The following is a 15340-nucleotide window of genomic DNA, read 5'->3' on the forward strand; positions in this document are numbered from 1 at the left end:
TTTGAAAAATAAATCTGTTCTTAGGTTGTTCATCCCATCAGCTGAAAGGGTGTGTAGACCCTCCCCGTGGGCCCCCTCCAGCAGGAGGGCTGCTGTCCCAGAGTCGGCAGGTAGGACGCAGGTCACTGTGGATAAACACAAGTGTCTACTTGTGGAGAAATGGCTCCCCCTGCCGAGCTTTAGAAAAATAACAGCTTCAAGCACCACTGGGTCCTTTAACACACTCCCTCTGGTCCCAGTGACAGTCCTGTGGGCAGGCTTTAATATCACAGTCTTGCTTACATATGAGGCCCTGTAGGGTGAGGGGCTTTCCCGGGGTCTCCACGCTTGTCATCCAAGGGGCCAGGACTGTCTCTCCACCTCTCACCCCGCAGCCGCCTGCAGCCGGCGTCTTACCGGCACTTCCACTCCATTCTTGCCAGCCAGCAGCCACTCCCAGCAGGCCAGGGCCGTCTCCATGCCGTGCTCGTTGAACATCTGGAGGGGACCCCAGCACAGGTGATGGAGGAGCTGCGGGTCACAGTCTGGAACCAAATGCATGCTGTTCAGAGGCCCCGACAGGTCGACCCACATCCTCCCTGGGTCAGCAGGACAACTGGCACCGGCCGGAACAGCGCTGGCCTTTTAATTACAGCCCCACCCACCCCAGTCCTGTGCGTGACGCCGCAGGGATCTCCCGGGGGAGCGCAGGCTCTCTGCGTGGCCAGGACTCGCTCCCGGGGACAGCAAGGTGGCCCGGGCCTGGGCGGTACCTTTGCTGCTGATGAGCATGGCCGTCAGCTTGAACATGGCCTCTGTGTAGTGCTGAGGGTCACCCGTGCCCAATGCTGCCTTCAGCTCCTGGACCATCATTTTGTTCAGGTCAGACGTCTGGCCTGTGGCGTCTGAGAAGCGGATCATCCCATACACCTGTGGAAGGTCAGCGGAGGCACATGTGGCCTGGTCACCCGGACCACGGGGCTTCGTTGCCCACGCGGAGTGACAGGCTCATCTGGGTGCTGCCGCCACCGCGCATGGTGCCCCGGAACTCCTCCTCTAGAAACAAGTGCTGCTCCCACCATTCTGGACAGTCCCCGAGGGCGGGGACTCGGCCCTGATGTCTGAATCCAACACTGAGCTACAGCAGAGCTGCCTGCACGTGGGCTGAACAAGATCAGCCACGTGCTTCTTGAGTTGGACATTACTTTTTTTCCCAAGAAAGGTGTTGCTCTCTTATTCACAAGACTTGACTAGAGAGGAGCTCCCACTCCTTCCAAGAACCAAACCTTCCCCCCAAGACAGACCTCCCGCCCCCACCAGGAAGGAGAGGACGCTAGAGGGCCCCGACCCGGCGGGCGGCTACCTCGCCTGCGTAGCGGTTGCGCAGGTTGAGGGATGCCATGAAGTTGGAGTAGTCCTTCTTCACGCAGGCTGGCCGCTCCGTGAGCTGAGTCGCCTGCAGAGACGGGACAGTGACTGCACACCCTCGTGGCCAAAGCCCAGTGCAGTGAGGCTGTCATGCTCAGACCCGGGTTATTAAAATCTCCAGCAATAGCAAGTGAATAAAATGAAACACCTCTAAACACGCTCTGGGGTCTGCCAGGTCGCATGGAAAACAGAGTTTTAAACATTTTACTCTGAAACATCTCCGGAAGGAAGCTGGGACTACAGCTTTGCTCCATGACCAGCTACTTCATCCCCACTGGTGTGGCTGCCCACACTTGGAAGGGACCTCGGCTCACACGGCCCCCACTTCCCCTGCCTTGGCCTCGCCTCTCCAGTCTGCCCACCCCTCCAGGCCCCTCCTCCAGCTGGACCCGCCCAGTGTCTCCAGGGCCACCTCACACTGTCCCTTCAGCTCTGTTCCCTACACACCAGCACAGCCAGTCGTCATACACGGACACTACTGGAGACAACCAACCCTCAGATGCTGCGGTTTTGGGCAACTTTTTATTTTGGGGTGGTAGGGGTGGGGGGAAAGAAGGTCAGGGGAAAAGATATAAACAGTAAAACTGGACCACAAACAAAAAATACACGGTTTTCTCATAAAAATTTTAAGCTGGTTCATTTTTAAAAAAGTGACCTGAGAGTGCATTACATTTTTTGAAGACAGTGGCCTGGAGCAGGCATGTGTGGGAAACTGGCTCTGCCACTCACTGTCCCTGACCTCGGCCTGCTCCCCAGGAAGTGGGGACACGGGGTCCTCTCGCCAGGCTGAGCACAGTCCTGAGGGACTGAGAGCTGCCAGACCCTCCCTTGCATCTCTCTGACCCCGCTCCTGTGCCCAAATCAGCCCCCAGCCCACTCCCCTCTGGGCGGAGAGGTCAGCCAGGCCACAGGCTGCACCTTCTGCAGGGCAGGGGCTCTAGGGCGGGGGTCTCCCAACAACCAGCGATCAAAACACAAGATAAAAAGGTTCCTTCCCTCCTGAGCAACAGGAAAGGGAAAAACCTAACCTAAATCTACTTTTCTGTGGAAAAATCCCGAAATCTTTTAGGCAACATCACCTTGGACCAGGACCGAGCCCTGCTGGCCTCTGCCCACATCCTCAGCCTGCCTAAGGGGCGGCTCCCTTCCCACCTGGGCGCCTGGCCTCCCCTGACCCCAGAGCGGGCAGCATAGAGGTGCACGTGGCCACCTGGGCTCCCACGGACCGCAGAGGCCCTGCACTGGGCCCCAGGGTTGGGAGACGCCAAATCGCACCACTGCCGGACAGGCCACTGCTGCCAACCACCAGCTTTGAGGCAAATCTCTGATCTGGTTCAGAGGGAACCCCTCAGCGCACGTGCTGCCCCTAAATGAACCTCGAGCAGAATGAGACGAAGCCAAGGACGTGGGGTGCAGCTCGGTCCAATGGATGGCCAGGCCAGCGTGACCATAAAACGTGCTGACCGTGTCCAGCAGGACACTTTGTCCGTCGTGGACCTGATCCTGATAAAGGATCAACCTTAGAGCTCCGTCAGAAACACGGTGAGCAGCTCCCCCGAGCCTGGGGTCTGCCACAGACACCGCAAGCTCCCCATATGGGGGCAGGGCTCCCACGGCTGGAGACCCCGCTCCCCAGAGGCACACGTACCCCAAGGGTGGTGTTCTGCTTGTTGTAGCTGGCAAACTGAAGGATGCTCTCGGTGGCCATGGCCAGCCCCGTGTGCTGCGACAGCCCCGACACCCAGTTCTGGTGTTTGTTCAGGTATTCCTGAGACGGGGAAGCGCCGTGTTATTTTAAAGGTAAAAGCAAGCCTTGTGCAGCACGTGTGAGGTGGGGGAGGGAACCCTGGCTCTAAGGCTGGCTTCGCCCACCCTGATCCACTGAAGAGATGGCTCCGCTCGGGCTGCCACTCCCTTGGGACCAGAGCCAGAGCCAGAGCCAGCCACTGTTCCTGCTGGCCTGCCAGGCTCCTGGCCATGCCACTCTCGCCCAGCCTGCATGCACCCCTAGTCCTGCCTACCATAAGCGGTCGGCTCCCCTGGGCCTGCCCCCCAGTCCCACCGCACCTGCCCTCCTGGCCCCTGACCAGCATGCTCACCCCACAGGGTGTCCCATTACCCTGGGCCCGGACCAGTGTTCCTGATCTGCTAGTTCACACCAGTGCTGTCGGTATTTCCAGCACGCTGTCTGGCTACAGCTCTCTGCAAGGCTGGAAGGAACTCCCCAGGATGCTTTTTGATGATTTCAAGAAAGTACCTGTAGGTGAGACTTGGTGACTGTGGGCGCCCACTTCATGGCCTCCTGCAGGATCATCGCACAGCGCGCAGCGAAGTCCTTGACGATGCTCTGGAAGAGGGTGCGCCGGGCTGTCAGAGCTTAGTGAACACAGGGCTGGACCATGTCCCCCAGAGCCTTGTGTTGAAGTTCGAACCCCCGGCCCACCTCTCGTGCTTCGCAGGTGTCGGGAACGGTAATGCGATAGGGGGCGTCCGGAATGTCGTAGTAAGGCTGGTCCTTGTGAATATCCTGAAAGAACACAGGTCCCTCTTCCAAAGCAGGTCCCTGCGCAGCACCTCCCTCCCTTCCCCCACCCCTCCCATCTGTGATGGGAGCCCCCCAACCCCCCATTCACGGCTTGTGGCATGAGCTAGGCTCAGAAGGGTGGGCGGGGTACTCACGGCGTTCAGTGACAGCGACAGGGTCTGCAGGATGTCCAGCATGGTCTTCAGCACCGTCCCGCTCCAGAGCAAGTGGGGGAATCTGCACCCAGAGCCACCTCTCAGGGCCCAGAAGCCACCTGTCCAAGGAGCTGTGCTCCTTAAGGCCCCTCACCCCTCCTGCTGCCCAGCCCCGGCCCCCCCCCGGGCCCCATCATCTTGGTTATGCGCTGGCCAGACCACTCCCTGCTTCCCACAGGGATCCTCCCTGTTTTCAACCAAGGCCCCTGTACCCTCACGTGGAACATGGCAGGACAGGTGACCCTCGAACAATGGGGGGCTGGGGGTGCCGACCCTCCACACAATAGAAAATTCGCATGTAACTTATAGCTGGCCTGCCGTTTCCGCAGTTCCACAACTGTGGCTTGTGTAGCACTGCAGTGTTTACCACTGAAACCCCCCCGCTGCTCAAAGCAGGTGGCCCTGGGCCAAGGGAAGCAGGCTGCAGGCTCCGTGGCCTGGCTCAGACACGCCCTCCGGCCCTACCTGGATGGGCACATGGTGTCTGCTGCAGGCTCCGGGGATGCCTGCGGGAGCTGCAGGCAGGCCTGGCATGGCAGTGCACTGAGGCTGGCGCAGCCCACCATGAGGGCCCTCACCTGGGAGGACCTGTTCCACGAGCCTGCCGTGCCTCTCAATACAGCAAGGAAAGCCCAGGGTGGAACCAGCTCAGAGTGAGCTCCCCTCCTCCCGAGGGCCTGGGAGAAACTAATTCCACCAGGTCCTCTGGCCGGGCCCTGGGCGGGGAGACGGCACTTAGGATGGCTGTGAGCATCCCAGAGTGAGCCCAGAGCTCTGCAGCAGGGAGGGTGGGATCCCAAGAACAGGGACACGACACCCGGTCAGGAGATGTGCTCTAAGTAGCACCGACCACTCTGAACAGGGGAGGGTTAGACCACTGACTCCTCACTTGCCAACATCCTGTGGGGGCTGCCCCGCCCTTTGAGAGCTGTGACTCTGAGTCCACTTTTCTCTGTACTGATGATGCAAGGTCGACCCTTCCCTGCATCCCAAATCTAGACGTGTGCACACAAACATCCACACACATGTGCACACACGTGAACACATGCACAGCACCAGAAGGAAACCGAGCTCACTTGTCCACCAGCCCGGACAGGTACTTGTCGGCCACTCTCCGGATGCGCTTGTGGATGTGGTTGAAGTTCACCAGCAAGAACTGCGCATGGCGCTCCAGCTCCTCCTCGTTCTCCTTGGTCTTGGCCTGGATTCAGAAGAGACAGGTTGCAGGCCCCGCACGGCCCTGGCAGGCGTGCACTGGCGCTCCAACAAGGCTTACTTTATCTGCCATCATGTTCAGGAAGGCATCAAACACCTTGTCGGCAACGGCGATCACGCACTGCATCATCCCTGCAACAGGAGGGCAGGGCATCAGCAGAGGGGACCACCATCTCATCTGTCGCTGATACAACACTGTCCCCCAAACTCTCAGCTTTACTTGCATTTCCCCCATGGCCCCCTTTCTGTCCCGGGACCCAGTCCAGGGCACCCCTTGGCATCCGCTCAGCACGGCTCTGAGCCCAGTAGTCTGTGCTGATTCCTTAGGCTTTCCAGTCTTTCTGTCCTCCCCACTTCTGAAGGGCACAGGCATCTTGTAGGGTGTCCCTCAATCAAGGTGTGTGTGATGATCGCTCATGCCTGGACCAAGCTCGTGGGATTTTAGATGAAATGCCCTCCTGGTCGCATCTTATGGGGGTAGGGTGAAGTCGGTGCCCCCGTCACTGGTGGGCTGGCCCTGAATGCTCCCTCTACCCTCAGATGCGAGTCCCCAGGTCCAGCCCTCACTCTGGGGCAGGGAGTGGGGGGCAGCGGCTCCCGAGAACCTGTACACGTCAAGCTGCGCAGAGCCCTCCACTTCTCCTGGAAACCATCTATCAGTGTGTTCTGCGGCAGCTGTCCCTCTGGTTCTTGTCGACATTTTCTATCTTCCGCATTCTTTCTCCTTTTAGCAACTGGAATTCCACCTGAAGGCGTGTCCCTCCCCGTGTTTTATTTATTCAACCGTCTAGTCAGTAGGGACTCACGAATGCTCATCATTTGTGTGGCTGCTCCCTCTGGTCGGCTCCTGGGCCCTGCAACACACCTCCCCACCTTCTCCTTCTCTCTTTCTCCTCGTTTCGGCATGACCTTACTTTCTGGCCCTGCAAGGTGCCCTGGGCTCAGCCTATACTCTCCCTGCCCCAGCTCTCCCCAGAGTCACCATTCCTCCACGGAGCCCGGGTTCCTTCTACTGGAGAACAGTGTTCTGACACCAAGATCTGGGCACTGGGTGTGGTCAGTGCTGATGGGGTAGAGCAGAGTTTTAAAAACAACAGCGGGAGAACCACAGTGTTGGCGAGAGAACTGCGAGAAAACACCAACGTTTCCTCCACGACACACCTTGTGTAGCTAGGACGGTTGGTGGCCATCCCTGTGCTGCCAGTGGAGGGGGCTTCCGGGCCCCCCACTGTCCTTCCTCGTCAGCCCCACAGGAGTCAAACCAACCTCTGGACTGCTGTGCAGGGTCACATGGAGCAGCACCTCACAGTCCCTGAGGTGATTTCTCAAAAGATTTCTCCAAGGACTGATTTTTCAACAGAAGAAAAAAATGGTACCCGAGACACCTGGGAATTAGTTCTCCATTAGCAAGAACAAGCTGCTCAAGTCGTCAGTGTGCTGATGGTGCTGGCGTGGGAAGGACTCCTCACTACTTTTTTTTTTTTTAATTTATTCATTTTTATTTATTTATTTGGTTGCGCCGGGTCTTAGTTGCAGCAGTTGGGCTCCTTAGTTGTGGCTCACAGGCTCCTTAGTTGCAGCAGGCAGGCTCCTTAGTTGCGCCATGCAAACTCTTAGTTGCGGCATGCATGCAGGATCTAGTTCCTTGACCAGGGGTCGAACCTGGGCCCCCTGCATCGAACCCCTCCCCCCTGGGAGCTCGGAGTCCTATCCACTGCGCCACCAGGGAAGTCCTAAGACTCCTCACCACTAACTGTATCAATGCCAAATTTATTAACCTTAGAATCATTACTCAGCATTCCTCAAAACATTTTCCAACACTGTTAATCAACCAGACCTTGTGGATCTAGCAAATCAAGGATGCTTGTAAAAAAAAAAAAAAAAAAAATCATCCATCCAAGGGCACTTGGAGAGTAAATTAGAAGAATGTGTAAAAAAGAGTAAATCCATTGAATAATCTGTTCAGACTGGGGAATATCTGCAGGTATGTGTCCACTGACTCCAGGAAATTTCAGAAAGCATGATTCAAAAAAATGACTTTAAGAATAGTAAAACACCGTTCATTGAATCTGAAAAGCTAATTCTTTTTGCAATCAATCAATAAAAACAACATTTGTTTAAAAAGATTCTATAACATAACTTCATGAATAATTTCTTCCTAACATTTTAGGAACTAGTTTAGTTTCTTAAAAACTTTTATTCTGAGAATACTTGAAATGATTGCTAATACCATTTACTGAATAAATGCATTATTACATGAGACACATTAAAAAATTTGTGGATTGAGCATACTAAATTTCATCAAATATTTAAACACATTTATAAACTCCATCATATTCTTCTAAGCATTTAATTAAAGCACAGGTCTAATATTTCAGTCTCTTCAATTTTTAAATACCTTATAAATCAGCACATAGACCAACACAATGATGCTACAATTTATCGTGTCCTTATACTAAAACTGGTAAACAGTGCCAGTACTATGCATTTAATTTTTTTTCTTTGCTGCCTCAATTTTAATATCTCTTCATGTTTTAATTCCTATTCTTATCTTAGGTTCACCTCAGTAGGGTTTTGGTGATGGGCACATTTTGATACCCTAGAGAGGTTAATTCTGTTTCTGTCTCCCTGGGAGTATCGTCCTGTTGGGACTGGTCACGCCAAGGCCCTGTGAGCCCAGGGTCTGAGGACACTGCATCCTGGGACTTGTCAGTCCTCATGTTTCACACAGACTTTTGTATCCTGAAACTTTCCCGGAAAAGAAGGATGCAGTCTTAAATCAGATGTGGCCCACAGGTCCTGGCCTGCTGGAAACGTGTGGTAGCGAGTGGGGTCTCCTTGTGGGCAGCAGGCCTGCTGAGGTGTGGAGCCCCCATGGCAAGAAGAGGGATGCCCCCCAGCGAGCTCTCTGCTCTCCACTAACGAGTGCCTCTAACAGGCTGCTCGTGGGACGTCTCTGCCCATCACCTGTTGGGCGCCCTTCCTACCTGGTCACTCTGAGACAAGGTGTGACCTTACACATGTGCCCCGCCTCTCCCTGGACCATGCGGCTCTTTCTTGCTGCTCCGTCTTTCTTGATTGCATGAGAAAAACAACTACACGTCCCTACTTCACGAACACTTTAGCGGGAGAAACAAAATCATGATATCGTATATATAATCATACATAATATATATGTAATCTCCTAATGTATTTGGATATATACGTCCTAGTATATTTGCCTTTCTTTTAAGCAAGATAATAGAAATACTGTATCCATGCTCGAATTCTGATAATCTGTTAGTTGGGAGCCCCTGCAGCCTGATTCTCAGTCCTCTCAGCCTGCCTCAGACGCCTGAGAAGCACTACTGCTCCCTGGCCACAAGATGCCCCAGGTCCATCCAGACCGTCCGAGGAGCCCAGGGTCCCTCAGCAGAGGACGGTGTCTGGGACTGAAACCTGGGGGCTGGAGCACATCTGAGCATCAGTGCTTCTACTCTCGGGCCCCTGGCAGCAGAGGCAGAGCCAGAAAGATGTATATGTTTTAGAGTCAAATGTTTTATACTGATCTTTCCAATGTAGTACATAGCCTCATGAAACTATTTTCTTGACACAGACAGAAAACAGGATGCAGTATTCTTTTTTACACTATTAAATCTCAGTTCATTACGAGAAGCCCGCAGGAGTCAACTTACCAGACTTGTCTTTCTGAATAGCTTTATCCTCAAAGTAGCAGAACATTACCTGGAAGCGGTCAGGATCTGTCGAGCGCAGGACCCTACAGGGAACAGCTCAGAGTGAGTCTGAAGCTCTGATCCCCCAGCAGATGGAATGCTGCCCGGGTGGATGAGGCTGTGAGGGCAGCCGCCCCCTGCGAGCCAGGGGTTTTAAGGGTCACATGCACAAGGTCCTAATGGCACCGGCTGCATGTCCATCAGCCAACGGCGCATCAGGCAGCCACCAAAATGAGAGGCAGCTCTCTGTGCTGCTACAGAATATTCGAGACTTCCGGCTGGGAGGAAAGGGCAAGGTGCAGCGGGACAGGTGTGAACAGGTATGATCCCACATCCCGCTGTGTGCGGGTGGGATACACGCATGAGCACGTGGTTGATTTCTAGAAGGGAAAGCTAAGGGACGGCAACAGGGGGCCTCTCTGGACTCAGGGCCAGCAAACGGAGACGTGCATTTCTCCCCCTTAGCATCTTTTCTACCATCCAATGCTTTTCTTCTCTATTCTGTTTTACGCACCACGGACATTTTTACAAGTAAAACAATATCCCTACCCTTGAGGAAAAAAGGAAGAGAAAGGAAAGGAAGGCATGTGCTTGAACCAGGGCCCCGGTGCAGGGCGCTTGGCATCTGGGGCTCCACTGAGACGGCCAGGCGCGAGCTCAGCAGTGCGCGTGGATGACGTCCGCACCCACCCTCTCAGATTAAGGCTCCACGGGCGCCGGGGGCTCAAGCGCAGACACTCTCCAGTGCCCTCGTGCACATGGCGAGAATGTGTGCTGTTGTCTGAAAGCTCTCCTGATAACTGGTGGCTGGGATCTAAGCCAGGCTCTGGACTAAGGGCTTCAGGGCTGCTTCTCGGTGCTGACAGGAGTCCAGGGGACCTGGCAGGCAGCTTCGGGCGAGTGCTGGGCTCTCAGAACCACCCGCCAACTAGAGAGCCTGCCCGAGAGCCCTGGGTCACCGTGGGGCACACCGGGGAGTGGACACAGCCCACAGCCCTGCCGCCAGGTGCTGGAGGCCGAGCGGGCCCAGAGGCCTCTCCTGGAGCTACACGTGCCAGGATTAGACCCAGGCTTTTGCTGTTTTGGTTTGGCTTGGTTTTTCTGTGAAAATATATTCTTTGTAAAAAAAAAGACCAGAAGGAACGATACTAACCACTACGGATGGTGCTAGTGAGCAGAGTGGGTTTCTTCCCTCAACTATTTCCACGGTTTTGTATAATGTTCTCCTATTACTTATACAACTGAAAAAAAATGTGTAATGAAAAAAGAAAATTCAAAGCTCCCTTGGCTGCGGGGACTCTGGGACTGCCGGGAGGAGAGGACTGAGGGTGGGAGGACTCACTCCCACTCACCCAAAACAGCTTCCATCTGGTTTATATGTCAAGCTTCCAAGCAAGATCCAATCTACCGGAGGGTCTCGCGGCACCAAATAAAGGTTAAATAAAATAGTGGCGTTGTCCAAACATCCCTCGCTTTAAGAATCAATACTTTCTGTTTTAAGTGGTTTGAGAAAGACCTTATTCTGTATCTAACTGCACCTGTCTTGTTACCTAAACAAATGTCCTCCTGCAGCCCCCCACAGCGGGTCCACAGGGTGGGCGGCTGGGCTCTGGACGTCCTGCTGCTGCTTCCAGTCTCCCTTTACAGGGAGGCAGCAGGCACTGCCCTGGAGACGATGTCGGTCTCAGGCCAAATCAGGGACCGTGACCTTGGGCAGCTTCTTTGAGCGCCTGGGCCCTGGTTCCCTCCTGTGAAGTAGGGTGTACAGTGCCCACCTTGTGGGCTTGCTGGGGGGGGCCTGTCAGCGCATGGAGCTCGTGCAGCGCCTGTGGCGCCGGTGCTCCATCCATGTTAGTGCTTCTAGCTGTCAGCTCCCTGTGGTTGCAGAGGCGTCCTGAGTGTCAGGTGCCCCAGAGGACTGTTTGGAGCAGCCCCCCACTTCCCGTTTGCTGTCTGTGCTCCAATGTGGTCCTGGAACCAGCCTGGGGGGTGCCCTAGAGCGTCTCAGAGAGGGCTGGTTCCCGGCAGAGGCTCCAACCCATCAAGTGCACTGAGTTTGTGGCAGCTCTGGTGACAGCTCAGAACCTGTTCCCTTGGGGAGGTGGCACCAGCGTCAGACCCCTGGTGTGTTACTACACGTGGCATCCAGTGATCAGGAAGGACAAGCACAGGAGAAGAGCAGAAGGGGTTGGGGGTGGTTTTTCTAAGACAGCTTACTTGTTAGGAGGAACTGAGAAAAGCCCAAGCCTGGAAGGAACACAAGCGTAAGACCAGCTCAATCGGGGGTACGGGTGGCGAAGCTCACGTACCTCATGTATTCCAGCCGGTAAACGGACAGAAGGTAGGTGGACATGGCGAAGTCCAGCTTGTTGATGAGGGCGGACACCTCGGGGGCCGGGTCCAGCAGGTTGATGATGGTGCTACGGAGCTCGCTCAGCTCGGCCTAGGGACAAATGCCAGGACTGCTTGGGCACGGGAGGGCGTGGCTGCTCCCCCAGATGCAAACCCCGGGGCCGTGCCCGTGAACCAGACATGCAAGACTGGCCCTCACTGTCCCAGAGGGCTTCCCGAAACCCTGCCCGGTACCACCCGTCTTTGGCAGGCAGGCATCCTTACGGGGGTGACTGTGTCGTTCTTCATGGCTGAGTTGTACTGAAGGACAGACCGCAGGGGCTCTTTGCTGGGAAAGGTGAGCAGGGGGGACTTGGTGGCTATTTCACAGACGCCCTCGTACCACTCTTCTGGCCAGAGTCCTGCAAGAGAGCATGGGCTGAGGTGCCTCCTGGCTCGAGAAGAGCTCTGGCGGGGCCCACGCTGAGCTTCTGGAGTCGTGGGTCCTCTGGTTGAGCCACTGTCCCAAAAATGTGGCATAGAAACGAGTGTGTTTCCTAATGGGAGCAGGTTTCCCTAAGGTATGTGGTGTTCCCAGAACCCTAAACGACTTCGGGAAGTGTTCCCTGAGGAGGCGGCAGCCGCACTGGGCCTGTCTTGTGCGTGGGCACAGGCACCATTAGTCGGGCCCTTTCGCATCTTGGTCCTTACTCTGCACTGTCCTCCCTGGGGCAGCAAACGTCCCCTACCTGACCCCTCCACGGCAAATCCCATCAGCACAGAATAGAGCCAGAAATCCCGGAAAAGCTTCTGCAACCGCGGCTTCGCTTCTTTGATGGGCAGCAACCGCCGGGTGAGCTGATGGGCCGAGGAGAGAGGGAGAGAAGGTGGTTACCTGCATATGAACCTGACACCTACAGGCGTAAGCTCGAGATCCATTCTCCAGGCTTCTTCTCAGAGAACAGGTCAGTCAGACTGGGCAGGAGAAGGCACAGGGCACAGTAACCAGCAGCCCTCAGAGAGCTCGCCCAGAAATGCTCCTGAGCCTCTTGTATGCGGGGCGGGCTCTGCACTGGGAGGGAAAAGCCCTTTGGCCTCGTCGGGAGGCAGGCAAGCAGCATCCCAGAGTTCCTGGGGACCCAGGGATGGGGCGCTTGGTGTTCACAGACAGGCAGGAAACAGGGAGCAGCCGCCTGGCCACAGGAGCACCAGGCCCAAGGGCCGGAACCATGGCGGGCGGGGCAGTGACCTTGGGCAGAACCGCAGGGTGTGAGGCAGGTAAAAGCAGAGTGCTCGGGGGCAGGGGTGAGGCTGGAGTTCCTGCGTCCCTGTCCCCATGGTGTCTCACCCAGTGCGTGGCAGGGGAAGGCGCCTTGGGTATGGAAAACGGTTACGTGTGCACAACACCTGGTGGACAGGTGGACCCTCCAGAGTCCCCAGCAGAGGTCGAGCCCCCACACAGCGCTAACCAACCTGCAGCGAGGGGTGCTCAGCGGTCCAAATGCTTATGATCTGTAAGTGCCAAGTATGGGCTAGGTGCTGGCCAGGGTTTGCCTCCTGCCAGGGCCCAGGTTCGATTCCTGGTCAGGGAACTAAGATCCTGTAAATAGTGCAGCGTGACCAAAAAAACCCCCCAAAAAACCACCACAAACTAAAAATAGAAATGATCACGGTGCCACGGCCCCCTGCAAACACCTGAGTGGATGTGAGCATGGGAAGCACCACAGTACGGCCCTGGCTATCCCACAACAGACAGCAAAGCGGGGCTGCATGTCCTGCAGATGGCAGACAGGTCCGGGCCAGGGTCTCCTTGTGCTCTGAGTCTCTACCTGCACCCTCCCCTCCACTGTCCACGGAGGGACAGCTCACAGGAGGGTGGGGACACCTTGCCTAGCAGGCACGTCACCCCAGAGCCCAGGATGAGGTCGGGAGCTGCGATCACTTAGAGGAAGAACTCGGAGCTAGAAGACATGAGAGGGGCCCTCCCATGTCCAGGGGAGCATCAGAGCCGCCGCCCCCGACGCAACCAAGCCCTGGGCCGCAGAGTGTCCTGGCTGCTCCTGTAAGCTCATCCACACAGAGACGGTCAGGCCTCCAAACACTGGGAGTCACAAGCCACTCGGCGGTGACCAAAGACACAACGAGGGCTTTGTGCTGACAAAGCTAGTTGAGCGGTGTTTGATCTGGGATGTATTTACTTTGGAAAACACGACAGCAGTCCGGCACCAAAGGTCACACTGAAGCCTGCTGGTGACTTTGGCCGATTCTGCCCCAGCAAAGTCAGTTCTCAGCAGCACAGAGGTGAGTAGGTTTCTAACGTTTCTGCCGATTATGAATTCTTATTTGAGGTGGTTAGAGATGGGTAACTGGTTTGCTTCCCTATCCAACTACATTCAAACGCTCTCTACACCATCTTAGAAAGGGTAAGAGGTTTTGTTAAGCTGCCTATGATAACATTCTGTCAGTTACACTAGTGGGACTGTCAGCCAACCGGGGAGGAGGGACTGCGCTAGGTTAAGGACCTGAACTGGGAATGGTGCTGGGGGCTGTGGGCGGGCACCCTAGTTCTGGGGCATCACAAATGGTTCAGAAAAATGACGTGTGTCATACACGCGCACACACACGTACGTAGAGAGACCTGGCGAGTCTGGAGACGCGGGTACAGGGTGGGTGTTCTCTGTGCTGTGCTTTCAACTCGTTTGTGAGCCTGAAGTTATTTCAACCTGAAGACTGTCCACAGCTCCATTACCCCCTCTCCGTCTGGGCCGGGAGACAGCAGCCAGGAGGGACGAGGGACCACAAAGCCCAGCCCCGCTCCACGCAGCCAGCCTGAGAAGGCGCCATAGGAAATGCCCATAAAAACAAACTTTTGAATGATTTCCCTTTAAAAAATACTGCTTCTCTTCAAAGATAGTAATCTGGATTTAAACACAACCTAGTGATAATTTTAAAGTATCTTCTTTAACTCTTGTGATACTAAATGGCAAAACAACAGGAAGATTTACCTTTCAGGTACCTAATTTTTTACCACATAAAATGAGATATATTATGAGATACCTTCTGCTTCCTCTGATGAGAGCATAATGCAAAGTGTTTTGGGCTTTTCATCGTGTAATACAGGAATAGGAAGAAGTACAAGAAGCTTCCACACGTACTATCTGAATACAGGAGCAAAAAGACACGAATGTTTTCAACCTCTGCCTCCCTATCTGGTCTCAGATTCCTTTTCCTGAACTCTTGTTTATTCAAGTTGGGTTTTTTAAAGCTTATTTTTTTTTTTTTTTTTTGTGCGGTATGCGGGCCTCTCACTGTTGTGGCCTCTCCCGTTGCGGAGCACAGGCTCCGGAAGCGCAAGCTCAGCGGCCATGGCTCACGGGCCCAGCCGCTCCGTGGCATGTGGGATCTTCCCGGACCAGGGCACGAACCCATGTCCCCTGCATCAGCAGGCGGACTCTCAACCACTGCGCCACCAGGGAAGCCCTTAAAGCTTATTTTAACCTAAGAAGGATACTTTCAAGTGTAGCCTAGCAAGAAGACCTCTTCTTTTCTCACTTTTTCAGTGTCTTGCCATCAATACCCACACCCAATTCTACCCAGAACCTGGGCCCGGTTCCGCCGGCAGCCACACACATTAGACACTGTGTCCTGAGTGCAGGCAACGTGTGTGGCAGCCTCGGCTACGGGCTGGGGGGAGGGAAGGGAACAGGAAAAGACAACAGACAGTTTTAAGTCAGAAACCATGTGACTTTCCCTCTCCAAAATGTCGTGATTAGAGGACTGTGCAAGCTGACTGTGTTAAGAGTGCTGCAGGGAAGAGCCGAGGTGGGGACTGGGGCAGGGACAATGGTGCTGGCACTCCAGGCCAAACGGGCAGAGCCCTGGACACAGGGAAGGGCTCCACTAACCAGGGTCTAATCTAGTCACTGGCACACTCA

The 15340-nt window shown here is 55.1% G+C and overlaps 1 protein-coding gene across 11 annotated transcripts in view; it reads right to left on the bottom strand.

Moving 5' to 3' along the window:
• Window positions 1–15340, bottom strand: part of PI4KA (phosphatidylinositol 4-kinase alpha) — a 95008-nt gene that overhangs the window by 20111 nt on the left and 59557 nt on the right. For all 11 annotated transcript variants that reach the window (XR_012325276.1, XM_073790397.1, XM_033837372.2 and 8 more), the window contains 13 exons: window positions 12155–12263; window positions 11691–11827; window positions 11384–11517; window positions 9036–9118; window positions 5423–5493; window positions 5223–5347; window positions 4087–4168; window positions 3851–3934; window positions 3665–3754; window positions 3056–3175; window positions 1343–1435; window positions 753–909; window positions 397–524 (listed from right to left, as the gene is read on the bottom strand). Coding sequence is in view for 10 of the 11 variants with exons in the window: in XM_073790397.1 (XP_073646498.1) it covers window positions 397–524; window positions 753–909; window positions 1343–1435; window positions 3056–3175; window positions 3665–3754; window positions 3851–3934; window positions 4087–4168; window positions 5223–5347; window positions 5423–5493; window positions 9036–9118; window positions 11384–11517; window positions 11691–11827; window positions 12155–12263 (1413 nt within the window). In the remaining variant the exon portion in view is untranslated. The remainder of the gene's footprint in view (window positions 1–396; window positions 525–752; window positions 910–1342; window positions 1436–3055; window positions 3176–3664; window positions 3755–3850; window positions 3935–4086; window positions 4169–5222; window positions 5348–5422; window positions 5494–9035; window positions 9119–11383; window positions 11518–11690; window positions 11828–12154; window positions 12264–15340) is intronic.

The sequence above is a fragment of the Tursiops truncatus genome, chromosome 13 (genome assembly GCF_011762595.2).
Source record: "Tursiops truncatus isolate mTurTru1 chromosome 13, mTurTru1.mat.Y, whole genome shotgun sequence".
Lineage (NCBI taxonomy): Eukaryota > Metazoa > Chordata > Mammalia > Artiodactyla > Delphinidae > Tursiops > Tursiops truncatus.